General features: G+C 36.0%; 1 protein-coding gene and 1 long non-coding RNA gene across 2 annotated transcripts in view; one reads left to right on the forward strand and one right to left on the reverse strand.

The window, feature by feature from the left end:
- LOC117322012 (14 kDa phosphohistidine phosphatase-like) overlaps positions 1–23,695 on the reverse strand; it is a 51,094-nt gene that overhangs the window by 3,312 nt on the left and 24,087 nt on the right. The window contains exon 2 of the mRNA XM_033876710.1: positions 2,532–2,656. Within this exon, the coding sequence (XP_033732601.1) occupies positions 2,532–2,656 (125 nt within the window). The remainder of the gene's footprint in view (positions 1–2,531; positions 2,657–23,695) is intronic.
- Positions 16,157–18,351, forward strand: LOC117322013. The gene is made up of 4 exons (XR_004531449.1): positions 16,157–16,906; positions 17,021–17,091; positions 17,658–17,824; positions 18,180–18,351. It is a non-coding gene; the product is annotated as an uncharacterized LOC117322013 (long non-coding RNA).

Genomic DNA, 23,695 nt, shown 5'->3' on the forward strand with positions numbered 1-23,695 from the left:
ATTTTGAATCTCCACCCGATAATGATGCTACCAGGCAAATATGAGCAATAGCCATTGTTTGGTTTCAGAGAAGAAGTCGTTTATATCAATATAGCCAAATTGACCACATTTGGCCCCGCCCCTCAGGCCCCTGGGGGGTCAGCCCCTTCATTTGTACAATTTTGAATCCCCACCCCATAGTGATGCTACCTGGCAAATATAAGCGATAGCCATTGCTTGGTTTCAGAGAAGAAGTCGTTTATATCAATATAGTCAAATTGACCCCTTTTGGCCCCACCCCAGAGGCCCCCAGGGGGTCAGCTCCATCATTTGTACAATTTTGAGTCCCCTACCCATAGGGATGCTTCTGACCAAATTTGTTCAAATTCTGATTAGCGGTTATGAAGAAGAAGTCAAATTAGTCAATTGTTGACGGACGGACGGACGACAGACGGACGGACGACGGACGGACGACGGACGCCACGGTATGGCATAAGCTCACCTTGGTCCTTCGGACCAGGTGAGCTAATAATTTTAATAATTTTTTTTTTTTTTCTTTTTCTTTTGGAATAACTTTGGAACAGTACTTTTGCTGTAATTCAATGTCATTAAATTCTCATTATGACTGCATTGAAACAAGTAAGTGTCTTAAGAGGAATGAACTTCATATTGTATTATTACATTTCACAAAATTTATAAATTCAAATTGAATTAAGGCTTTAATCCAATTTTAATTATCTTTTTAATTCAATTTCAATCAACAGTAATTCAATTTGAAATTAATTCACTTAGTCAATTTGGTCCCTCTGGATTTAAATATCACATTCTTGTACTTTTATAATCTCTAAAACCAATTGCAAGCACCTTCGGCATATAGACACATGTATTACAATTACATGTAGTGTATTCAATGAATCCCTAAGCAATTAACCTAGTACAAAATTCTCTTTTCCTATCACCCAAGTGCCTTTGTATCAGATTGTTAACAGCATTAATTGTCAATGTGGTCCTAGTTTAGATTTGTATAAGCAGTCTGAGTTACCAGAAGCGAGTAAATGCACTGTCTTATGTAACCCGTCTCATACAACACATACAGATAAGCCAACTGTTATTTCAGCTGTGAAAACACAGGAATTTGGCACCAGACGAACATATTATTATGCAATCTGTGCATCAGCCCTGATGGAGATATTTTTGAATGGAACGTGTAGTTTATGTTTATCTACGTCATTAAGGCATCTTCATTCCACTACAATACTGTACGACACTCCCAATATCCACTTCTAGAGGGAATTCGTTCTAGTACCTCAGGTATAGCTTAACTAAGTAATCTACGATATATATTATGATATTTGTAATTCATTCTTCATTTATGGCATTCTTTACCTGACATTTCTGTATTTAAGTATTGTATAGTATATAATACATGATTCAGATTTATCTAGAAATATCATGGTCATGTAGCTGTAAACTTCACTTGAAGTAGTTATTAACATACCAAAGACTTGAAAGTTTTTTTACCTACACACACAAAAAAGAAGAATGTCATATTATCTGTGCAATTATATATTACTGTACTTGTGAAGCCAGCCAAATTGTTCAGACTGAAATTAATGTGATTTCTTATCAACATCGGTTTGTTTGTTAAATTTGTTTTTGTTCGTTTCTCTCTTTCTTAATGAGTTTTTGTATCAACAGAACAGCCAAGGCCCTAAGAAGAAATTAATTATTGGAAATTAAGAATTTGGACCCAAATACATGATGGCTTCATTAAGTCTCATTATACAGTCTGCTTCTTAATTGATTCTGGGTTCAAGAAATTTAATACATTTGATGATGTGTGATCATGAGGCTTCTAAAATTGGTTTAATCTGTAATATTGTTGAAGATGGATGAGGCTCCTTAAAATGGTTCCTTTCAAATGTCGTAAGAAAAGTTCGAACTTTTTAGATGTGCCCTCATTACTCTGGAATAGTGATCAATCTTATCATGATCATGATATACTGGCCTGGGTATAGAAGTACAATCATATATGTTCTAGCTTTATCATGATATACTGGCCTGGCCTATAGGTACAAATGTACATTGTATATGTTCCAGCTATATCTATACCTGTGAATATCTAGCCATATCTACCTGTGAATATCTAGCTATATCTACCTGTGAATATCTAGCTATATCTACCTGTGAATATCTAGCTATATCTACCTGTGAATATCTAGCTACATCTACCTGTGAATATCTACTTGTGAATATCTAGCTATATCTATACCTGTGAATATCTAGCTACATCTACCTGTGAATATCTAGCTACATCTACCTGTGAATATCTACCTGTGAATATCTAGCTATATCTACCTGTGAATATCTAGCTATATCTACCTGTGAATATCTAGCTACATCTACCTGTGAATATCTAGCTACATCTACCTGTGAATATCTAGCTATATCTATACCTGTGAATATCTAGCTATATCTACCTGTGAATATCTAGCTATATCTACCTGTGAATATCTAGCTATATCTACCTGTGAATATCTAGCTATATCTACCTGTGAATATCCGTATATCTTTATTTTCTTGGAGTTAGCATCATGTTCTATCCGTCCACCTCCCACACATTCACAATCCAAACCTTTGTCTTCAATGATGGGCTCCACAGATTCATATATGTCAGCTGCAAAGAATAAAAAATAATAATTGTCATATGATATGAATTCTAGAATATGCACAAAATCTTTGCAGTACAGGTAAGTATATAAAACATCATTTATACCAACTTATTCACTAGATTAATTCTTTATATGAGATTATATTAACTGTCACCGTGTGGAGCCAAGTCCCTGTGATCTGTAGAGTTAATGTGGTCCTGTGTATCAATGACTGTTAGTCAAAGAATACTTTTTTTATATATAAATGGTCTTGATCAAAATAAAAAGGATGATGTCAACTAATTTTACACCTTTACATAGATAGAGTGCCATACAGTCTAAAAACACCCAGACCCAGGTGTTGACAAAGTGAAGTTATAATTACTATATACATGTATATACTTATCAATAGGTGATATACAAGTATATATTTTGCCAAATGTATATGTAGAAGCCAACCAATGTGACCTCAAATCAATGTTACAAGCTGATTTAGCATTATTTATAAATCACAAAACTGACTCATCTTAACACTTAAAAATAAAAAATACATCCAGGTAATTAATATCAAAACACATGTAATAACAGTATTGTGATATCATATATAACTCATGCTATCACAATAAACATATAACGTCACCATTGGGAATTGAATGGAGTTGGAGTTTTTGCTTTTATTCTCATTTGATTTATGTTAAAAACAGAATCTTACACTTGTGCCTTCGTCATATGGATTAATTTGTTTGGCACAAACCTCAGGCTCATGCATGACATATCAAATGATTGAATTTGTTCAACTAATGCCAAATGACAAAGTGACTCATGCGAAACCCTCAATATTCACTATACTGTAAACCCATGTTTATTATTATACCAACTCAAAAAGGACGGGTGAAATATTGTTGTTATCAATTGTAAGTTCATAACAAGGATTTATATCAATGGAAAATAACGATCCTTATTTAGGACGATAGGTTAAGAACATTGTTTTGAAAAGGTAATGTATACACGTCTACATCCGATTTGAACATAATTGAACAAGCCTGCATCATGTGCGCCTCAGCATCCGACATTTCATCTTGATAACAAGAAATCCGAGATTCATTACATACAACACTGTCATTCCAAACAGCTAAACTAGGCCAAGATGGCATTTAGTCTTTTTAGTTTGCGCCTAAAAACCCAATTTTGCTACATAACTGACATATATGTACACATCAATTGCTATTATGAAGATAAAGAATACCATCTCTGTCAATCAAATCCCAGCTGATGGCCTGATGTACATGATCTTATAAGCAGCGATTACACGAACTTGTCAATAAAAGGTCTCATTTCTGCCAAACCCAGTACTTATCGAAGAAAGAGTGCACAATGCTCAAGACCAGGAAGTAAAAACAGTGACACCTGGCACTTTATTTATGATTGCAAATATACAGATTCTACGACAAACCACTCGATCAAAGCTTATAATTACAGTTGATATCACATGGCATCCAATACGCCTATATATAGAATTCCGCTAATGACAGTTTCGCAATAACCATCAATAATGCGGATCTGTGTATTAATCATATCTAGATTTTATTTGTATTTATTTTTATGGGGTATAAGGAAGTCTTAAAAATTGACCATATTGACAGAAAACTTGTATGGCACTCACCAGGAACTAATTGGTGTTTCACATGCAGTGAAGTCTAGATCTGAGCGCCGTAAAAAATTATACAAAGCATGTTGATCAGAGTACAGATATTTACAAGTTATTACAAATGAATCAACTAATCACAATTAGAAATCTGATATACAAAATGCTATCGGGCCACTGACCCGACTTGATTATCATCTCGCTAATGTATCTAAAGCAGTATACTGGAGATATACCACAAATTGTGTTCAAAGGGCCATAACTCCACTAAACATTGGATAATCATCCCAAGATTTGTACATAATCAAGCATGCACAATTAAGCACTTACTTCATCTCGATGAAAACATATCACAGAAAATGTGACACACAATCAACAACAGACTTAAATGGACCTTAAATATCGATCAACGTCAAAATTCGTTAATTTGAGCTCGGATAACTCAAAGACCTAATTAAACTGGTAGTATTTCTCTGGTTCCAGCGAAATTTTTTTTTTTTTTTATCTCAAATCGGAGATTGCTTTTTCTTTAATTTGCTGATAAAGATCATGCATTATATAAAAGATCAAATACTTGAATTTTTTTTTAATGAACCTGACCACAGTTCTGGTGTTAACAAAGTTTGACTTGAACCTGTCAATTTATCAAACTAAAAGCATGTACCGGGTACGTAGGTCATGCTAAAATCAAGTCTCCACCTCGGTGTGGTCTTATAACTGGATAAGGATCTAAAGTTAGATTAATGGACGCCATCATGGATTTTTACAGAGAGTGTGATGTTTCAATAACATTAATCATGTCAGGTACAAAGAGTTTAACCTTCAAAAGCACAAGAGAACTCCTGTATTGTATATGTTCCTTTGTGGTGATGCAATATAATGTGTATATCTTATCAAACATTTGAAGCCTTCCCCATAGACACTAGCCATCTGACACATGTTGGCAGTACTACAATCCTGGCATACCTGACACAACATCGCCAGTCTTCACATTTATCAACAAACTAACGGCTGAGTACCTTACCAACATCCATAATGCTGCCTCTCCCCAGCTTACCTAACAATGGTAGAAGATCTACACACCGACCTGATGAATGAAGTCAGGGATTTTGGAACACTTCTTCTACCTTTTTATGAATTATGCTGTAACGTGCACGTGGTGAACCCACATTTTCAGTACACTATATGTAGTTCAGATCAAGTACAGTAAAGTCAGAGTAAATGTCCCACCCCTCACAGCCATAACATAGACACTATACATAAGTATATGACCCCATGCAGTAACTATGGCAACTTCCTGTGTATTACCTAGTACATAACTTCCTGTGTATTACCCAGTACATAACTTGCTGTGTATTACCCAGTACAGTGTACATAACTTTCTGTGTATTACCCAGTACATAACTTCCTGTGTATTACCCAGAACATAGCTTCCTGTATTACCCAGTACATAACTTCCTGTATTACCTAGTACATAACTTGCTGTGTATTACCCAATACATAACTTGCTGTGTATTACCCAATACATAACTTCCTGTGTATTACTCAGTACATAACTTCCTGTGTATTACTCAGTACATAACCTTCCTGTGCATTACCCAGTTCATAACTTCCTGTGTATTACCCAGTACATAACTTCCTGTGTATTACCCAGTACATAACTTCCTGTATTGCCCAGAGCATCACTTATTGCATATTACCTGCACCTGTATAACCAGCAAAATGCAAAATACAGCATTTTTTTAGCATTTTGTAAAATTAATTGCTGATAACCAATATATTGCCTGCGGGTAGCATGACAATTTAATTAATATTTGTATACATTTTTTATCAAATTCGTTATGTCCACAAGCAGTGAACACTAAACAGTAAGTTTATTTTGTTTTTTTGTTGTTGTTTTTTTCTAAATTTGTATCCAGAATAGGAAAAAAAATCAAGGATTAAACTTTGAATCTACAGTATATGTTTATTTAGTGATCAAATTCTTTTCCATTTTGTAGACTTTGTCGGGTGTCATCCAAGGCACACATAAACCAAATGTCAAGTGATTATAGGCCTCATGTTAAATCAGAAGTCATTAAAGAGTAATAAATTATTTGACCTTTGTGACCTTGAGTATGGGTCAAGGTCATTTCTTTTCACAAAATTTGTTTGGCATCGTCCAAGGAAACCACAAGCCAAATGTCATCTGGGTTTAACACAGGACATGTACAATACTATTGAATAGTTACACAGAAGTCTGTACATGTGCAATTTAAAAAATATGTATAAAAACTGTTTTGTCCAATGATTCATAGGAAGAAAATTATGCAGGATAGGCTAGAAAAGATACAGAGGAATGGAAACATTTAGTGTCAATATCTAACTCCCAGTAAACTGGTAAACAACCTATATAATGAATGGTACATGTTTGTGCAAACTTTGACATTATTGCTAATGAACAGTGACAATGTAGTAATTTGTCTCAACACAAACTGGCCTCAAAATTACACACAGCCAGCTGCTGTACTCGGTGAATCAGGGCAATGTAAAGATTTGTCTCAAAACAAACTGGCCTCCAAATTGCACACAGCAAGCTGCCATACAACTGTGAATCAGGGCAATGTAGCTGCCATACACAACACAAACTGGCCTTCATACAGCAAACTGCCATACTCATCACAAACTTGCCACAGCAAGCTGCCATACTCTGTGAATCAGGGCAATGTACAAATGTAGCTGCCATACTCAACACAAACTGCCTTCATACAGCAAGCTGCCATACTCAACACAAACTGCCTTCATACAGCAAGCTGCCATACTCAACACAAACTGGCCTTCAAACAGCAAGCTGCCATACTCAACACAAACTGGTCTTCATACAGCAAACTGCCATACTCAACACAAACTGGTCTTCATACAGCAAACTACCATACTCAACACAAACTGGCCTTCATACAGCAAGCTGCCATACTCAACACAAACTGGTCTTCATACAGCAAGCTGCCATACTCAACACAAACTGGTCTTCATACAGCAAGCTGCCATACTCAACACAAACTGCCTTCATACAGCAAACTGCCATATATACTCAACACAAACTGCCTTCATACAGCAAGCTGCCATACTCAACACAAACTGGTCTTCATACAGCAAGCTGCCATACTCAACACAAACTGGTCTTCATACAGCAAACTGCCATACTCAACACAAACTGCCTTCATACAGCAAGCTGCCATACTCAACACAAACTGGTCTTCATACAGCAAGCTGCCATACTCAACACAAACTGGTCTTCATACAGCAAACTGCCATACTCAACACAAACTGCCTTCATACAGCAAGCTGCCATACTCAACACAAATTGACCTTCATACAGCAAGCTGATATACTCAACACAAACTGGTCTTCATACAGCAAGCTGCCATACTCAACACAAACTGCCTTCATACAGCAAGCTGCCATACTCAACACAAATTGACCTTCATACAGCAAGCTGCCATACTCAACACAAACTGGTCTTCATACAGCAAGCTGCCATACTCAACACAAACTGGTCTTCATACAGCAAACTGCCATACTCAACACAAACTGCCTTCATACAGCAAGCTGCCATACTCAACACAAACTGGTCTTCATACAGCAAGCTGCCATACTCAACACAAACTGGCTTCATACAGCAAGCTGCCATACTCAACACAAACTGGTCTTCATACAGCAAGCTGACATACTCAACACAAACTGGTCTTCATACAGCAAACTATCATACTCATCACAAACTGCCTTCATACAGCAAGCTGCCATACTCAACACAAACTGGTCTTCATACAGCAAGCTGCCATACTCAACACAAACTGGTCTTCATACAGCAAGCTGCCATACTCAACACAAACTGGTCTTCATACAGCAAGCTGCCATACTCAACACCAACTGGTCTTCATACAGCAAGCTGCCATACTCAACACAAACTGGCCTTCATACAGCAAACTGCCATACTCAACACAAACTGGTCTTCATACAGCAAGCTGCCATACTCAACACAAACTGGTCTTCATACAGCAAACTGCCATACTCAACACAAACTGCCTTCATACAGCAAGCTGCCATACTCAACACAAACTGGCCTTCATACAGCAAGCTGCCATACTCAACACAAACTGCCTTCATACAGCAAACTGCCATACTCAACACAAACTGCCTTCATACAGCAAGCTGCCATACTCAACACAAACTGCCTTCATACAGCAAGCTGCCATACTCAACACCAACTGGTCTTCATACAGCAAGCTGCCATACTCAACACAAACTGCCTTCATACAGCAAGCTGCCATACTCAACACAAACTGGTCTTCATACAGCAAGCTGCCATACTCAACACAAACTGCCTTCATACAGCAAGCTGCCATACTCAACACCAACTGGTCTTCATACAGCAAGCTGCCATACTCAACACAAACTGCCTTCATACAGCAAACTGCCATACTCAACACAAACTGCCTTCATACAGCAAGCTGCCATACTCAACACAAACTGGTCTTCATACAGCAAACTGCCATACTCAACACAAACTGGTCTTCATACAGCAAACTGCCATACTCAACACAAACTGGTCTTCATACAGCAAACTGCCATACTCAACACAAACTGGTCTTCATACAGCAAACTGCCATACTCAACACAAACTGCCTTCATACAGCAAGCTGCCATACTCAACACAAACTGGCCTTCATACAGCAAACTGCCATACTCAACACGAACTGCCTTCATACAGCAAACTACCATACTCAACACAAACTGGTCTTCATACAGCAAGCTGCCATACTCAACACAAACTGGCCTTCATACAGCAAACTGCCATACTCAACACAAACTGGCCTTCATACAGCAAACTGCCATACTCAACACAAACTGCCTTCATACAGCAAACTACCATACTCAACACAAACTGGTCTTCATACAGCAAGCTGCCATACTCAACACAAACTGGCCTTCATACAGCAAGCTGCCATACTCAACACAAACTGGTCTTCATACAGCAAACTGCCATACTCAACACAAACTGGTCTTCATACAACAAACTGCCATACTCAACACAAACTGCCTTCATACAGCAAACTGCCATACTCAACACAAACTGGCCTTCATACAGCAAACTGCCATACTCAACACAAACTGGTCTTCATACAGCAAACTGCCATACTCAACACAAACTGCCTTCATACAGCAAGCTGCCATACTCAACACAAACTGGTCTTCATACAGCAAACTGCCATACTCAACACAAACTGCCTTCATACAGCAAGCTGCCATACTCAACACAAACTGGCCTTCATACAGCAAACTACCATACTCAACACGAACTGGCCTTCATACAGCAAACTACCATACTCGACACAAACTGGCCTTCATATACAGCAAACTGACATAATCTTTTTTTTTTTAATGTTTGCATCAGAAAGAAATTTGATTTAGTTATTCGTTTATTTATTTATATCAAAAATGTAAATTTTCAGGTATTACCACCCGCCTAATAGGTGACTCGACAGGTATGACTGCAATTGGCACCAGTTTCTACTCACTTCCTGCCAGGTGAGCTAATATACACCAGACACTTGTGTATATAAAACAATATCAGCTGAAAGCAAATTGGTAATTTCTCATATTTCCTGAAGAATACAAAGAGACATTCTAGTTAACCATACAAAGTTAATTAAGGGGACCAGCAGATCTAGAGAGCTCTTCATTACAGCAAAGAATACAATTAATACAACATTTGATAGAATATATCTTCATAAGTAACCCGTTGGGAGCCCCACAACTTTATCTCAAGGAAGGTGTAAGCACAATATTGTGTAAGCAGAAATACAGATGCTGGCATGTTAAATGGATTACACACACTCCCATCTTCCATTCATGAAAATATTGCTTCTGGTAAATGTCAATGAGATTTGCTGTACCAATATTATCAGCCTGGAGTTTGTACTGCCTTTCCCATAGTTAGATCAGTAAGAAAGTATGAAACCACAGACTTCTATTTGATGTCAAAGTCTGTCATGATTAACACTGTCCCTATATTCCTGTAGGTATTCTGGAATGTGACCTTTCTCATAGATTATGAGGTCAAATATATGTTTTGTGACCTGTAAGATCAAAGCATTATACACATTCTCCTAATAGCTTCATTGACTGCCATCCAATATTACTGTGAATGAACAGGGAAAACACATTCCTATGAAGTGCCCAGAAGGGAATCGAACCCAGGTCTACTGCATGATAATCCCAGCTCTACCTCTTGAGCTAATTTGAAGCATGCTCTGCTAGCTGACTAACAGACCACCTGGTGACTGGAAAAAGTATGAATTTCTGTAAAATTTGTTAGTTTTAACTTATTATTTAACACTTATGTACAAGCCACACCAACTAGTTCTAAAAGCTGACTGACAGAAATCACGTTTTAACACCATGTACAAGCCACATCCTGAAAGCTGACTGACAGAAACCCAATATTTTTTTAAGGGCTTTTAGGGGCCGATAATAGGCCCCATTCCCAATTGAAATTATATCCTATTTAGCCCAAATTCCCAAAATTAGCAGTTTATCCTGAAAAACTCTTTCCCAATTCGCCAATTTTCTTCCCAAAATGAGGCAAAAAGGCCCCAACCCAAACTTGGGAGAAAAAACTCTGTAAACCACATTAAACAACATGTACAAGCCACACCAACTAGTCCTGCCAGTTGACTGATCCTGCTACTGCCTATATAGCTACCTACTCAATTCTCAAAAATTGGTTTAATAATCTTCAGCCATCTGAGGAGCTTTCCCTTCACCAGTTTGACTAAGAAATTTCTGGAAGCTTGCATTTGTTATATGATTACCAGTTAGTGCATACTGACTATTTAAACCATTGTCCTTATGGATTTACCTTAATTACTAATTATAACTACCTGATTACTATAACCCTATCATCTATAAAGTATATATAGCTATAGAGAACGAGGTCAGGAAATAATATTGTACATAATATATATTCTAAACAGGACCAGGTTTCTTGTAGAGCATGGAGTGAAAGCAGTGATAAAACTTGAGCTGAGTCGGTTAAATTATGGGTTCAAGTGAAGGGGAGGCGATTTCAATTCTACAATTATACAAGGCTAATTAAGTCAGGGTGGGGTAATAAGTATCTGAACTTTCTCCACTAGTACAAGGCTAAGTCAGGTGAGGTAATAAGTATCTGATCTTATGTCAGGGGAGGTAATAAGTATCTGATCTTATGTTAGGGGAGGTAATAAGTATCTGATCTTATGTCAGGGGAGGTAATAAGTATCTGATTTTATGTCAGGGGAGGAAATACCGTAAGTATCTGATCTTATGTCAGTGGAGGTAATAAGTATATGATCTTTCTTGGCTAATTAATACAAGACTGAACTTGAGTCAGTGAGGGGCAAAATTAATCACATAATATCTAACTTAACTACAAACCTAAAGCTTAGAATAAGTAACTTCTGGGAATCTAATTTCTAAATGCTGTTGTATTTAGCTCATTAAAATGTTTCCAGTTTTTCTAAAGGCAGATTCAAATTATGGAAAGTATTATGGAGCAGAGAATAATTGTGTATTATTTCAGTATTCAAAAAAATCTCTAAAGATGTTCCCAACAAATTTAAATACTATCAAAACTTAATCCAATCAACCGTACTGCCATTCCAGTTGCTGAAGTGATGAAGCAAACTTTAGATTAGAGATGCTGTCAAAGGGTTTAGCAGCTTGTTTACAAAAATCTCCAGTCTGAGAATTCGAGTGGCTGGTGTAAGTTGTGATAGGGCAGATGTTAGCCAGAGTACCTCTAGTCATATAACAGGCTAATGTTTACCCAGATATGGTCATTATATCTCAAATCTGTAAGAATATTTCAGAAACTGATCAATATTTGGTATAGATTAGTAATTATTTCCCTATAATTACAACAGTTTTGATCATCAATACATTTTACATCAACATTTTATATGGGAGCAATATCATTTAGGATGATTAATTAATTCATCAATCAACTTTTTAGCTCTAGGAATCAAAATACTGGTACCATGCAACCTGACATAGGGAAAATAGTCTGGTACTTAAATAATGATAATCTTAAGACACAGAACCTTTTACAGCTGGTAAGGAATATCATCTTTTGTTTATTGAATTTCGCTTTGCTCACAAGAATATATTTGTCAACAGTTTAATCCCGATTTATAATTATCTATCTGGTTGATCAACAGTGATTTCCAATTGCTGTCTATACTGACTCAGTCGAAGACATGCGGCTAAGCTAATAACAGATGGCAGTATTCTGATAGACACAGCACACCTGAAGCGCATGATCTAGTCATGATCATCAACAAGCTTGTAGTCGGCACTATATATACACCTGCTATGTGATCTACTAACACCTGATCACTTTAACATTTCATTCATAAAAGCAGCAATTTCATTCTTCACATTATTAACATACTCACATGGTACACATAACAATAAAAATATATTACTACAAGAGGCCAAGCCTAGAGAAATATGGCTCTTACATCAGAAAACACTTCTAATGGCCATTGCATTTTAAAAGGCATTGCCATTTCAAACTAACAAAGAATATGCATACATCTTGCTGTGGAAAATTTGAAATATCATGAAATCTTCAGCAGCATATGTATTCTCTTATCTATATAACATTGCCGTACAATTTTAGCCTTCAGGGTTCCAAGAAATCTACTGTTTCATTAATATGCAAATAAAGTTTTCAATATTATCTGCTATTTATTTGTTTTTCTCTTTTCTTTCATGAAAAATCTTTCATTCCCCCCCTCCCTTCAATACACCATCCCCTTAAATTTCTTTTTTTAAACAATATAACTGTCCTCATTTAAGAACTAAAATTTCAAAAGACACCTTCAGGTCTGAAGCCAGCACTACAAATTTCCCTCAGCCACCACAATTAAAATTTTAAAGTGCAGAACCACACAATGTAGGTCAGAAATTCTGAAGTGAGTGAGTCATTCTGATGTACTATTGATAATGTGGGAAAAAATGTACCTTTCCTTGACCTTACAGGTATATTTCAATCAAAACGTAAAAAAAAAGAGGATAATCTACAAATCAAGACTTGTTTTTAGGCTACAGTTTGTATCCAAGCCGAGGCAGGTGTTTCCTTCAGGGCTTTCTCTCTCTTCTCCTAAAGATATCTATATACTATCATAAGTTTGAGCAGCTCTGCGGGTAGATTCATTGCTTTTCCTTGTTTTTTGCACGCTGATAGAGTTCTGTCTTTATCAGCAACTCTGATAGGCTTTGTGGGTCACAGACTCAATTCCTCGTCTTGTCACTTAAATACATTAATTGATTTTGCTCTACTGCTTATCTGAATTTCAGTCAATAAGCCATCAAGTGAAAATTACATCCTGGTCTAGCAGAATAATGCAACCAGTCTGCGATATTAAGTCCTTTGGTTTATTTTGTTTAACATCCTATTAACATCCATGGTCATTTAAGGACGTGCCAGGTTTTGGAGGTGGAGGAAAGCCGGAGTACCTGGAGAAAAACCACCCGCCTACGGTCAGTACCAGGCAACTGCCCCGTGTGTGTTTTCCAACTCGTGACCCAGAGATGGAGGGCTAGTGATCATGATAAAGTGTCGGAACACCTTAAGGCCACCTCTGTCAACGTCAATGGTGTCAATGTTCCTATCCACAAGGTGACACATTTACAATGGATAGTTGCGTGATGGGTTGTGCAGTGGAAGTCACTAGCTTATATAGCCTTTCAACTCGGTGACTGCATGGGGTCGGATTCTGTCCAATCAAAATGTGGTTTTCATAAAATATAACCAAAACTGGACATGCACACCAAGAGACAAGCAGAACCTACACATAATTTTTCAAAAGATCCACAGCAAAAAAATAAAATAAAATAACAATCTTTAATTGTCAAAATCAGAGGTGCATGTTGGCAGTGTGGCTTATAATATCTATAAGTCCACAATGTCATAATGCACAACTAGAGAACTCTCATATCACATGTACATATATCATAGAATATACTGTATGGAAACCTGGCTTCAGGAGTTGTTCCTCTTTTAATTGTTTCGTTTTGCTTGCTTTTATTCAAAGAGCTGGGCTCTTGTCTAGATCTGTATACCACTAGGTATATCCTCCTGAAATCTAGTAATGAATTAATACAAACATATAAAGTTGGCAAGATGTTGGTTCTTGGAGAATTTCCCCAACTGGAGATTTTTTCCATGTCTTGTTTCTCATATCATATATTTCTAAAGAAACCCCTTATCAATTTGCAGCATGGACTGCAATGCAGCATATGCTGCAATCATGCTGCTTTTATGCTGGCATCATGCTGCTAGTTTCACAGCATGATTGCAGCATGTGCTGCATAGCAGCATGGTACCATGCTTCTGTACAGCATGTACTGCAACCATGCTTTAAAAATTGAGGTAATTGAATATCTGAACTCTATCATGCTGCAATCATGCTTTGTCGACTTAGTTAATTTATGATATGCACTGTATCATGCTGCAACCATGCTGCAATAACTTTGCCAGTTTGGATATCAAATCATATCATGCTGCAATCATGCTGTGTGGACTTAGTAAATTTATCATATGAATTGTATCATGCTGCAACCATGCTGCAATAACTTTGTCATTTTAGACAGGATATGTACCATGCTGCAACCATGCTGCAATAACTTTGCCAGTTTGGATATCGAATTATATCATGCTGCAATCATGCTGTGTGGACTTAGTAAATTTATCATATGAAATGCATCATGCTGCAACCATGCTGCAATAACTTTGGCATTTTAGATAGGATCTGTACCATGCTGCAACCATGCTGTATTAACTTTGCCATTTTAGATACAAACTGTACCATGCTGCAATTATGCTGTATTAACTTAGTTAATTTAATGAACTGCACCATTCTTTCATGTATTAACATGAATTGTTTAAGTTGAAATGTGTATATGCTTGGCCATTCTGCATTAGCTTAAAAGGGCATTCCTTTGTTCGGACATCACAAAATTTCTGTGGGTGAAATGTAGGTCCAAGCGAGGATCCAAAATCTAGGACCAAATTTCCCAGGTACCAAGATTAACCTAAACAATTATTAATTAATAAAATAAGATACAGAAAATTAACAAAAGTTGGTATTAGATATTTTAGTATCTTTTTTTTTAATTTTAAATAAAATATAGAAAATTTCCAGGTATCAATGGTGATAACAAAATAATTTTTAATAACATGTTTGTGTTGCAGCATTTCCTTTTTATACTTGATCAGTACCACACATATTTATTTAAAATTCAATAACAATTATTTAAATTAAGTATTTCGTTTATAAGTATGTTCTTTGTTAGTATAACGGTTCACAGCTTTTAAATGTGATATTTTGTCAGCTTTCACTTGTAGTTCTATCTCAGAAGGAATTAACTTAAACATTGATGAATGTTGCAAGTTAGTACATTCGTGTGACGACTTAAAACTCATCCCTATAAAAATTTCATTCAAATTTTCAGAGTTTAGATCGTTTTTTGAAGAACCAGTATATTGACTTTTGCTTCGATTATACACTTTTTATCGGAGATAGAATCAGTCACTTTATCCAAACACTGACATAAACCAAGACGTTGCCATTTACCATGCACCAGCTTACTACCAGGTAGCCACACATGTAACATGTTCGCCAAAACAAAATCGGGGTCACTCTACCAACAGTTACACATGTGCTTGGAATATCGCTTTTAATTCAATCAAATAAGATTAAAATCACCTGCTCTTTGTCTTTGTATCGCATACTTTCTGGATATATGCGGTGTTAAGATTACATCTGATAATAGCATACGAAATCAACGTCGTGTTTGACACAACATTCATCGCTATAAACTCCAATAAACATGTGTCGAACTTATGTTGTCACTCGGACGCTTCCTTGTAAAACGTATATTGAAGTTAAGCGCTGTGATGATCTCGACCTCGACATGAGTTTACTAACAACAGACGATATTCCCGTACTTTAATCTGAATTATTTGAAATCGTGAACATAAAAAGAAAACGTGCATTGGTCGGTTCCTCGTCTGAAAATACATCCATATTAAACAATAGGCGTATGACAGACGAGGCCAAAACCTCTGGTCAGATTACATGTTTATCGTTCGGTTCACCTATGACCTCGTTTGTTTACCTTGCTCCCGAGATGTGACGAGAGTGCTCCTCGAGCTCGTGCGATCTAAATGTGCACGATGCAAGTATTAAATACTGTAATATTTATCTTAAAAGTATGACACAATAGAAGTTTATGATTTAGAATAAAAAACACACACAAGTAAAAATGAATCGTGTTAATCTCTGGCAGTAAAATATTTATCCCATGATGCAACACACACGAGTTTAGCGGGAAGTCTGATAGCCATGTTTGAATTCACCGGATGTTTATTTCCAGAAGAAAAGTATAAACAAACACGACGATAGCCTAAAAACGAAGTTTGTTTCCAGTCTTACTGAAGAAGATCGACTTACTTCAAGTTACCGACGAATGAATATCAGCTTTCTCGTTGTTTTTGACGACCGATGCATATTTTTACCGACAAACATCGTTACGAGACAGGGTAAGTTTTAATTATATAATCTTCTTCACGTTCTGACATCGTTTCACATTATACGACGATGAATTTGATATAGATCTATTCATATCAATAATACCTAATAATTTATTATTTCAGGGTTTTGATGATTAATTTATCACAGATTACACGGCCGAAGGAAACGCAGTACCGATCCATGTGTTACAATCGTAAGTTTTCAATTTTATTTATTTATTATTAACGATCTTCGGCCCGACTTAAATTGCATTTTTCCCCCACTCACACAACCCTTGTTATGATTATGACGTACATACGTATTCACAAACAATGGTGAGGAAAATTTGTGTTTTGGATAATGAAACCTTTCGTGAAAGATCTTTACCTCCACATTCTTTTGAGGATCGATGTTTGCAGATTATTGCATCAAATTGAAACGATTAAATGAAATAGGTGAATTAAGATGAATTATAAGTAAGTAACATTGTTTTATGTATAGTATATTGCAGTTTCACATTGATATGAACTGATGGAGAATTCGGGAGTAGCTTGATTTAATTAATAATTAAGTCATCCTGGCAAGTTTTATTTTGTAGCTTTGTGTGGCTGGCTTAAATTTTCTTGATAAAAAGGCTTCCAAAGCAAACATAATGAAAATGATAGCAAAGTGATCATGAAAAGTACATAAGTTAAATACATACATTATCTTCAAAAACTTGACAATTATTCTAATTTTGAAATAAAAGAATATTCTAAAAGTCTTTCTTTCTTCCAACAGAGACTGAGTCTTCATGCAGTACATTCTGGAATGAGGAACACCGCATGCATTAATTGTGGTCCAAATTGATGGCATTGACTTAACACAAAGCAGAAAGGAATGAAGAGAAATGAAGAAGTTTATGTTTCACATTAATTAAGATTATTCGAGATATGTTATCTGTCGAGGTATACAACATTTCCTTTCATAATAAAAGTGTAAACATTAATATATATACCCAAAAAAATTATGTATATAATCTAAAAATCCTTGTTAGTTATTTGTTGTACTAGCAAAAAATATAATATAGTCGTCTCAAGCTTGGTTGTATTGAAATCCCCGGGGACAGTGACAGAGATATATCACTACAGTACGTGCTACATCAAACAACACACCATTGTTCAAATTGTCAATCAACATTTCATTTAGTCAGTATTTAGAATTGATTCCAAAATTATGATAATCTTTTCACAGTTTATTAGAAATAGGGTTAAATTCGATAGAAGAAGTCATTGACTGTTGCTTGTTTTTGTTTATTTTAAGTTTACGGACACACATGAAAACAGTTTCCAGTACATCTGGGCTACTTCGAGGAAACTACGTATACTGTCTGAAATCAGTCTTGTGCGTCGGTGACAAAATGTATACATATCCTACTATAACTCTGCTGGAAAATATTATTTTGTACTATTTTCCTACTATTTTAGAAAAAAAACACAGAATTATAAATACATACTGTAGTATGTACTGACATTGAACTTGTATATCTTGTTGACTATTTTTGTTGAAACAAACCACTTCTAGCTAGGATGAATTGATATTAGTTGTATTTGAAAATTGTACTAGAAAAAGATAGCTGTGTTGTGTATGTGATGGAAGTTTTGAGAAAAAGAATATAAGAGGCAAATAAAATAAGTACCATGGGTAAATTAGAATTAAAATTTGTTTTGTCACATTCTCATTTCATTGATAAGTTTTAAATGTTTGAACTAGAAAAAACAGCCTGTATGAAAAGTTTTATACCATGTTAATTACCAAATAAAATGTAATACAAAAGTATTCTTCAAGTTTTTATTGCATGATTTTCATTGATTTTGTAAACCATGCTGCCATGAAGCATGATTGAAGCATGATCCCAGCATAATTTGCATAATTGAAACATGCTGGGATCATGCTGCAGACCATGCTGGGATCATGCTGCAGACCATGCTGGCATCATGCTGCAAACCATGCTGGCATCATGCTGCAGACCATGCTGCAGACCATGCTGGGATCATGCTTCACAGACCATGCTGGGATCATGCTGCGGCCATGCTTCCTTAAAGCATAAATGCAGCATGATCCCAGCATAATTTGCATAATTGAAACATGCTGCAATCATGCTTTAACTAGTAAGAATATATAGTGAGGTAAATTAGGCACCATGCTGCAGTCATGCTTCATTCATGCTGCAATTCCATGCTGCATTCATACTGCATCTATGCTGTGATCATGCTGCAAATTCATAAGGGACACAACGATAACGAAGATCACACTAACAATGATTGTGGACGGACTACAGACAAAGAGTAATTAAACAACCCACCATGTGATTCAGTTATGTGGTCTGATAGGTGAATACACCAATTTTGCATTTTTTTCTGGAAATTATTTATCAAGCTGTGTTCACCATATGGCATTGTCTACCTCCGACTCCAACACAAAGTTGTATACAGCTATCACAGTGCGTACCTACATGTGTAGTTCGCCACTGAGAACATGTAGGTAACACTCATTGTGAGGCTCAGGTTTTTCATTATGAATTAATAACACTTTAACAAGATAGTCATGCACAATTTGCTGTGATGGAAATGGGTCATCCCAGAACCCTTGTAAGAAGCTAGCAGAGGCTCCCTGTACTAAGAAATTGTCTACAAAAAGTGCATGAATCAAGAAAATAGGTCAATCTGGCATACATTCTAAATTGACCCTATACCATTCTGGACACAGATAACTAGTTCAAATTAAGAAATGATCAATCTCAAGCACACACAATAAAATGGCGAGATAATGTATACGTACTCTTTGTGAGGTGAAATTTCACTGTCCATAGCTATGAACAACTGTAAACCCCCAATTTGGCCTCATTCCCTTTGATTTCATGATGGCATGTTCTTATAAGAGACTCAACATTCTTTGTTGCTCACAAGTTTTGTTTTGTTTCTACCATTTAAACACAATATTTCATTTTTGGTCTTCAAACTTCCTCCCAATAATATAGGCCAATGCCTTTGAATTCAACCACAACAAATTAAATGAAGGCAGTTTCTGGAAACATACCAGGACTCATGATCAAGCCTCATGTATGGTTCTCTGTATAGGAACACTAATTAATATTTGAAACATTGACCTTGAAGGTTTTTAATTAATTAAGTGTCTTTTAGTTGAACAAGTCTGTTTGTAATTACATCTCACGAATATATAGAGGATACCTAATATCAGGATTATACTGGTATCATTGTTTTTTGAAAAATCGACTTCTGACCTTAGCAGGCTGTGACCTTGACCCCAAGGTCAGTAGTAACTTCAGGTATACCAGATGCACTTTTATAAGCATCAAAGCAATTAACCTCCTAAATTATGTCCAAATATTTAGATAAGCCTGATATCTGGTCCTGCATATAGAGTCACTACATTAATTCAAAAGGTTTTCTTTCTACAAAGTTGAACATCATGACAATACTAATCAAATATCTATTTTATGATTTTTAAATCATAATGCAGACAGATATCATCTACCAAAAGAAATATTAGTGTAAAGTAAGTGAATGTTTATACTTTCCAAATGATCACAATTCCTATGAGGAAAAAAGCAAACAAAAAAACATGGTTGATTAACAATCAGCCACATGAGGAATTATTGAGGAATGATATATATATGACCAACTGATAATGAACTTGATCCACCCAAACAGTGGTCAATCCTCATGATAGAAGGTATAATGATAGTAATTTGTCAGTATATAGCTATCACTCAGCCTCCATTGGTAGTGACCCCTTGGCCTGTACGTTTGTTTACCTTTTATAATAATGTTCTAAGGCTAACACAGACCATGTGTACATCTGTACAGCAGCATATGTGTCTGTTATTCCACTGCAGCGAAAAACCCTGCTATCCATAAACATATTAGTGGCCACATATACATTGTATATATATATATATACACCATATGCAATGGATACAGAAGCAAGATTAATTATATTATGGAATCAATTTTGAAACAGCATGAATTTATTTTTTTCTGAATTACCGACTTTTTTCTGAATTAGTGAATGAAACAGTTCCATTAAGACATTAATAACTTTTGTATATAGGAAATATCTCGGGCCATATTTCAGGCTGAATCGTTCATAAACAGAATTCTTTTGTATTTCCTTTATTGCAGATAAGTGGGTCGATCAGCAACGCCATGTGTTTTCAATAGGTTATTTTCTTCATACCTTCACAGAAATATCTGCAAAAATTTACACTATCAACCTGCCATGATGGAATCCTGTAAACAAATCCAGATGGCTCTTAAGGTCAAGGTCATTACTTCACCACAATACAAAACTAAATAAACCAAGTAATTTTAGCAATATCAGTATTTTTAAAAATGTTGTATTCCATTTTCAATTGTTTTTAATATTATAGATCAACTTAAAAAAAAAAAGTACATCCTGTTGTTTTTATGCATTTTTTTGTGATATTTTATGAATATCCTTGAGATATCAGTCAGAGGCCCACCTGGGCGCATCATTACAACACTAGAGAGGTGAGTTACAACAGTCTGTCCCAGCTGACAGTACCCAGTCTTATCTAACATGTTCATCAAGGTACACCATGCTAGGTAATGTTACCCAGTCATTACCCAGAGGCAGCTCCCGACAGGCCTCCAATCCTACAGTATAAACCAGGATATATACCACCAACAAGCCTTCTAAGATCCTTGTTTCTGAGATCCTTGTTTCTGAGATCCCTGTTTCTGAGATCCCTGTTTCTAAGATTGTCTACAACTGCATCGATTTATCAAATTCAATATTACCAGAATACTGTATTTATTTATTACATAATGTGTTTGATTTTTCATAATTATACCCGTAAGCTATTTTGAACTATTGCATGGATAAAATGACTATTGCACGGTCACATGATAACTATCAAACACCTATGACATTTCAGAATTTGGTCATGTGCGAACTATTGAACACCTGTGTTGTTCTGGAATTTAGTCCTACCCTTTCAAGTGTTTAAGTCACTCAGATGTCATAGTAAGATTTTTCAATATTTCATGAGTTGGCATCAGTCCTATTTCACACAAAAGTGTATAGGGCCTCTTAGAGGCCAATATTGGACCCTTGATTCCTTCCAATTTCAATCTTAAAATGTTCCAAACATATGTTTTCCCAAGCAGATCAACTTTCAGATGTTGTTCAATGAAGTCTCAAGCATTTTTCCATATCTTTTTTTCTTTCCTGGTTTTTTTTTTCCTTCTCAACTGTCTATATATGTATAAACAAATATATTTAAAAAAATAGACTTGTATTAGCAACTATAATTATAAGCAACAATTATTTACTTGGACAAGATATACCGGACTCTTCCAGAAATGGTGACAAAAGAATTGTTGATTAATCAGTACTATACCTATTCCTGATTAAACAAATTCTGTTCTTTCATCTAGGAAAGAATATGATAAAGGTGATAAAGTTTTTTAGTTTCTTTTTTCCCAAAACACAGCTTTTCCTACTGTGATGTATCAATTTTTCCATCATCATATGATAAATGATAAATATTTGAAACAATGACCTGCTAGTGCTAGATTCATTTTTATGTAATCTAATTATCATCAATGCCAAAATGCCCATCAAGGAAATCAATGTTTCCAACCTCCAGGTAAACTTGGCCAAACACAAGGCCAGAAACGTAGCCCATGGCAAGAAATACATCTACCAATAAGAGGTTCTGGCAGCCATCTTGAAAATGTTTAAGTCAAGGTTACTGGTCCTATTTGGGAACAATGGGAAGTTCTATGATGCCATGTTTGAATCATTTACAGGAAGTCCTTCGAATTAAAGCAATGTATTTTCTATGAGCTATGTGCATTTGGCCTATGGTCCCTGTTCACATATATAGTACATCCTGTGCTGTTGTACTTGTACTTTATATAGAAGATACAGATGCAAAGCATCATGCCCCCCCCCCCCCCCCCCCCCCCCTCCCAAACCAACCAACCAACCAAACAACTATAACTTATTCATTTAGATTGCCTACAAGGTAGGAGAACATCTCAAAAAGACTCTTTATTTTATAGACAATCAACCCAGTAGACAAACAAATTAAGGCATATCACTTATTTCATCAGCATTCTAAAGTTTTCCAAACAAGAAAAGCATAAAATATCAAAATACAAAAGTTGTCTTTGATTATTGTCCGTTTTATCCTGGATGTTCCATCAGTTGCTACAGTGGAGAACTAACCCTTGCTTCTTTAAAATTCCAGTTGATTTATGAGTGACAGCATAACAACATACTTATATCACTGATGTTCCGCTAGGTAATTAAGTAACAAAGTTGACCAAATTTAATCAATTGGGGCTGTGTTGCAATTGGAAGGCTTGTTGATTTGATGAATTGTGTTTAAATATGTAGATGAAATACCGCCTTGTATATCTGTCATGTTTGTGTTAAATTTGCCGCTCCTGTTGATGTAGATCTCGGATGAGGTCAGCATCGATCAGCACCAAACTGATGTTGTATCAGCATAGTATACATGTATATTTATTCCTGAGCACACTTTGATAAAACCATATTGTCCATTGGTCATTCATGAACGACTGAGTGCACCATTGTAATGCGTTACATTGAAACACATTTCTTTTTAGGCTTCAGTAGATTTTCCTCAGCATCTTCAGTCGGAATCTTGAAAATGTACCATTCTGCCTCTGCTATACAACACCAACATGTACCAACCACGCTGCTGTATCGGAGGATCCACCACTTCATAGTGTAAGCCTAAAACACACAGGGTGTGTCTCGCT

Source organism: Pecten maximus, chromosome 2, assembly GCF_902652985.1.
Source record: "Pecten maximus chromosome 2, xPecMax1.1, whole genome shotgun sequence".
Lineage (NCBI taxonomy): Eukaryota > Metazoa > Mollusca > Bivalvia > Pectinida > Pectinidae > Pecten > Pecten maximus.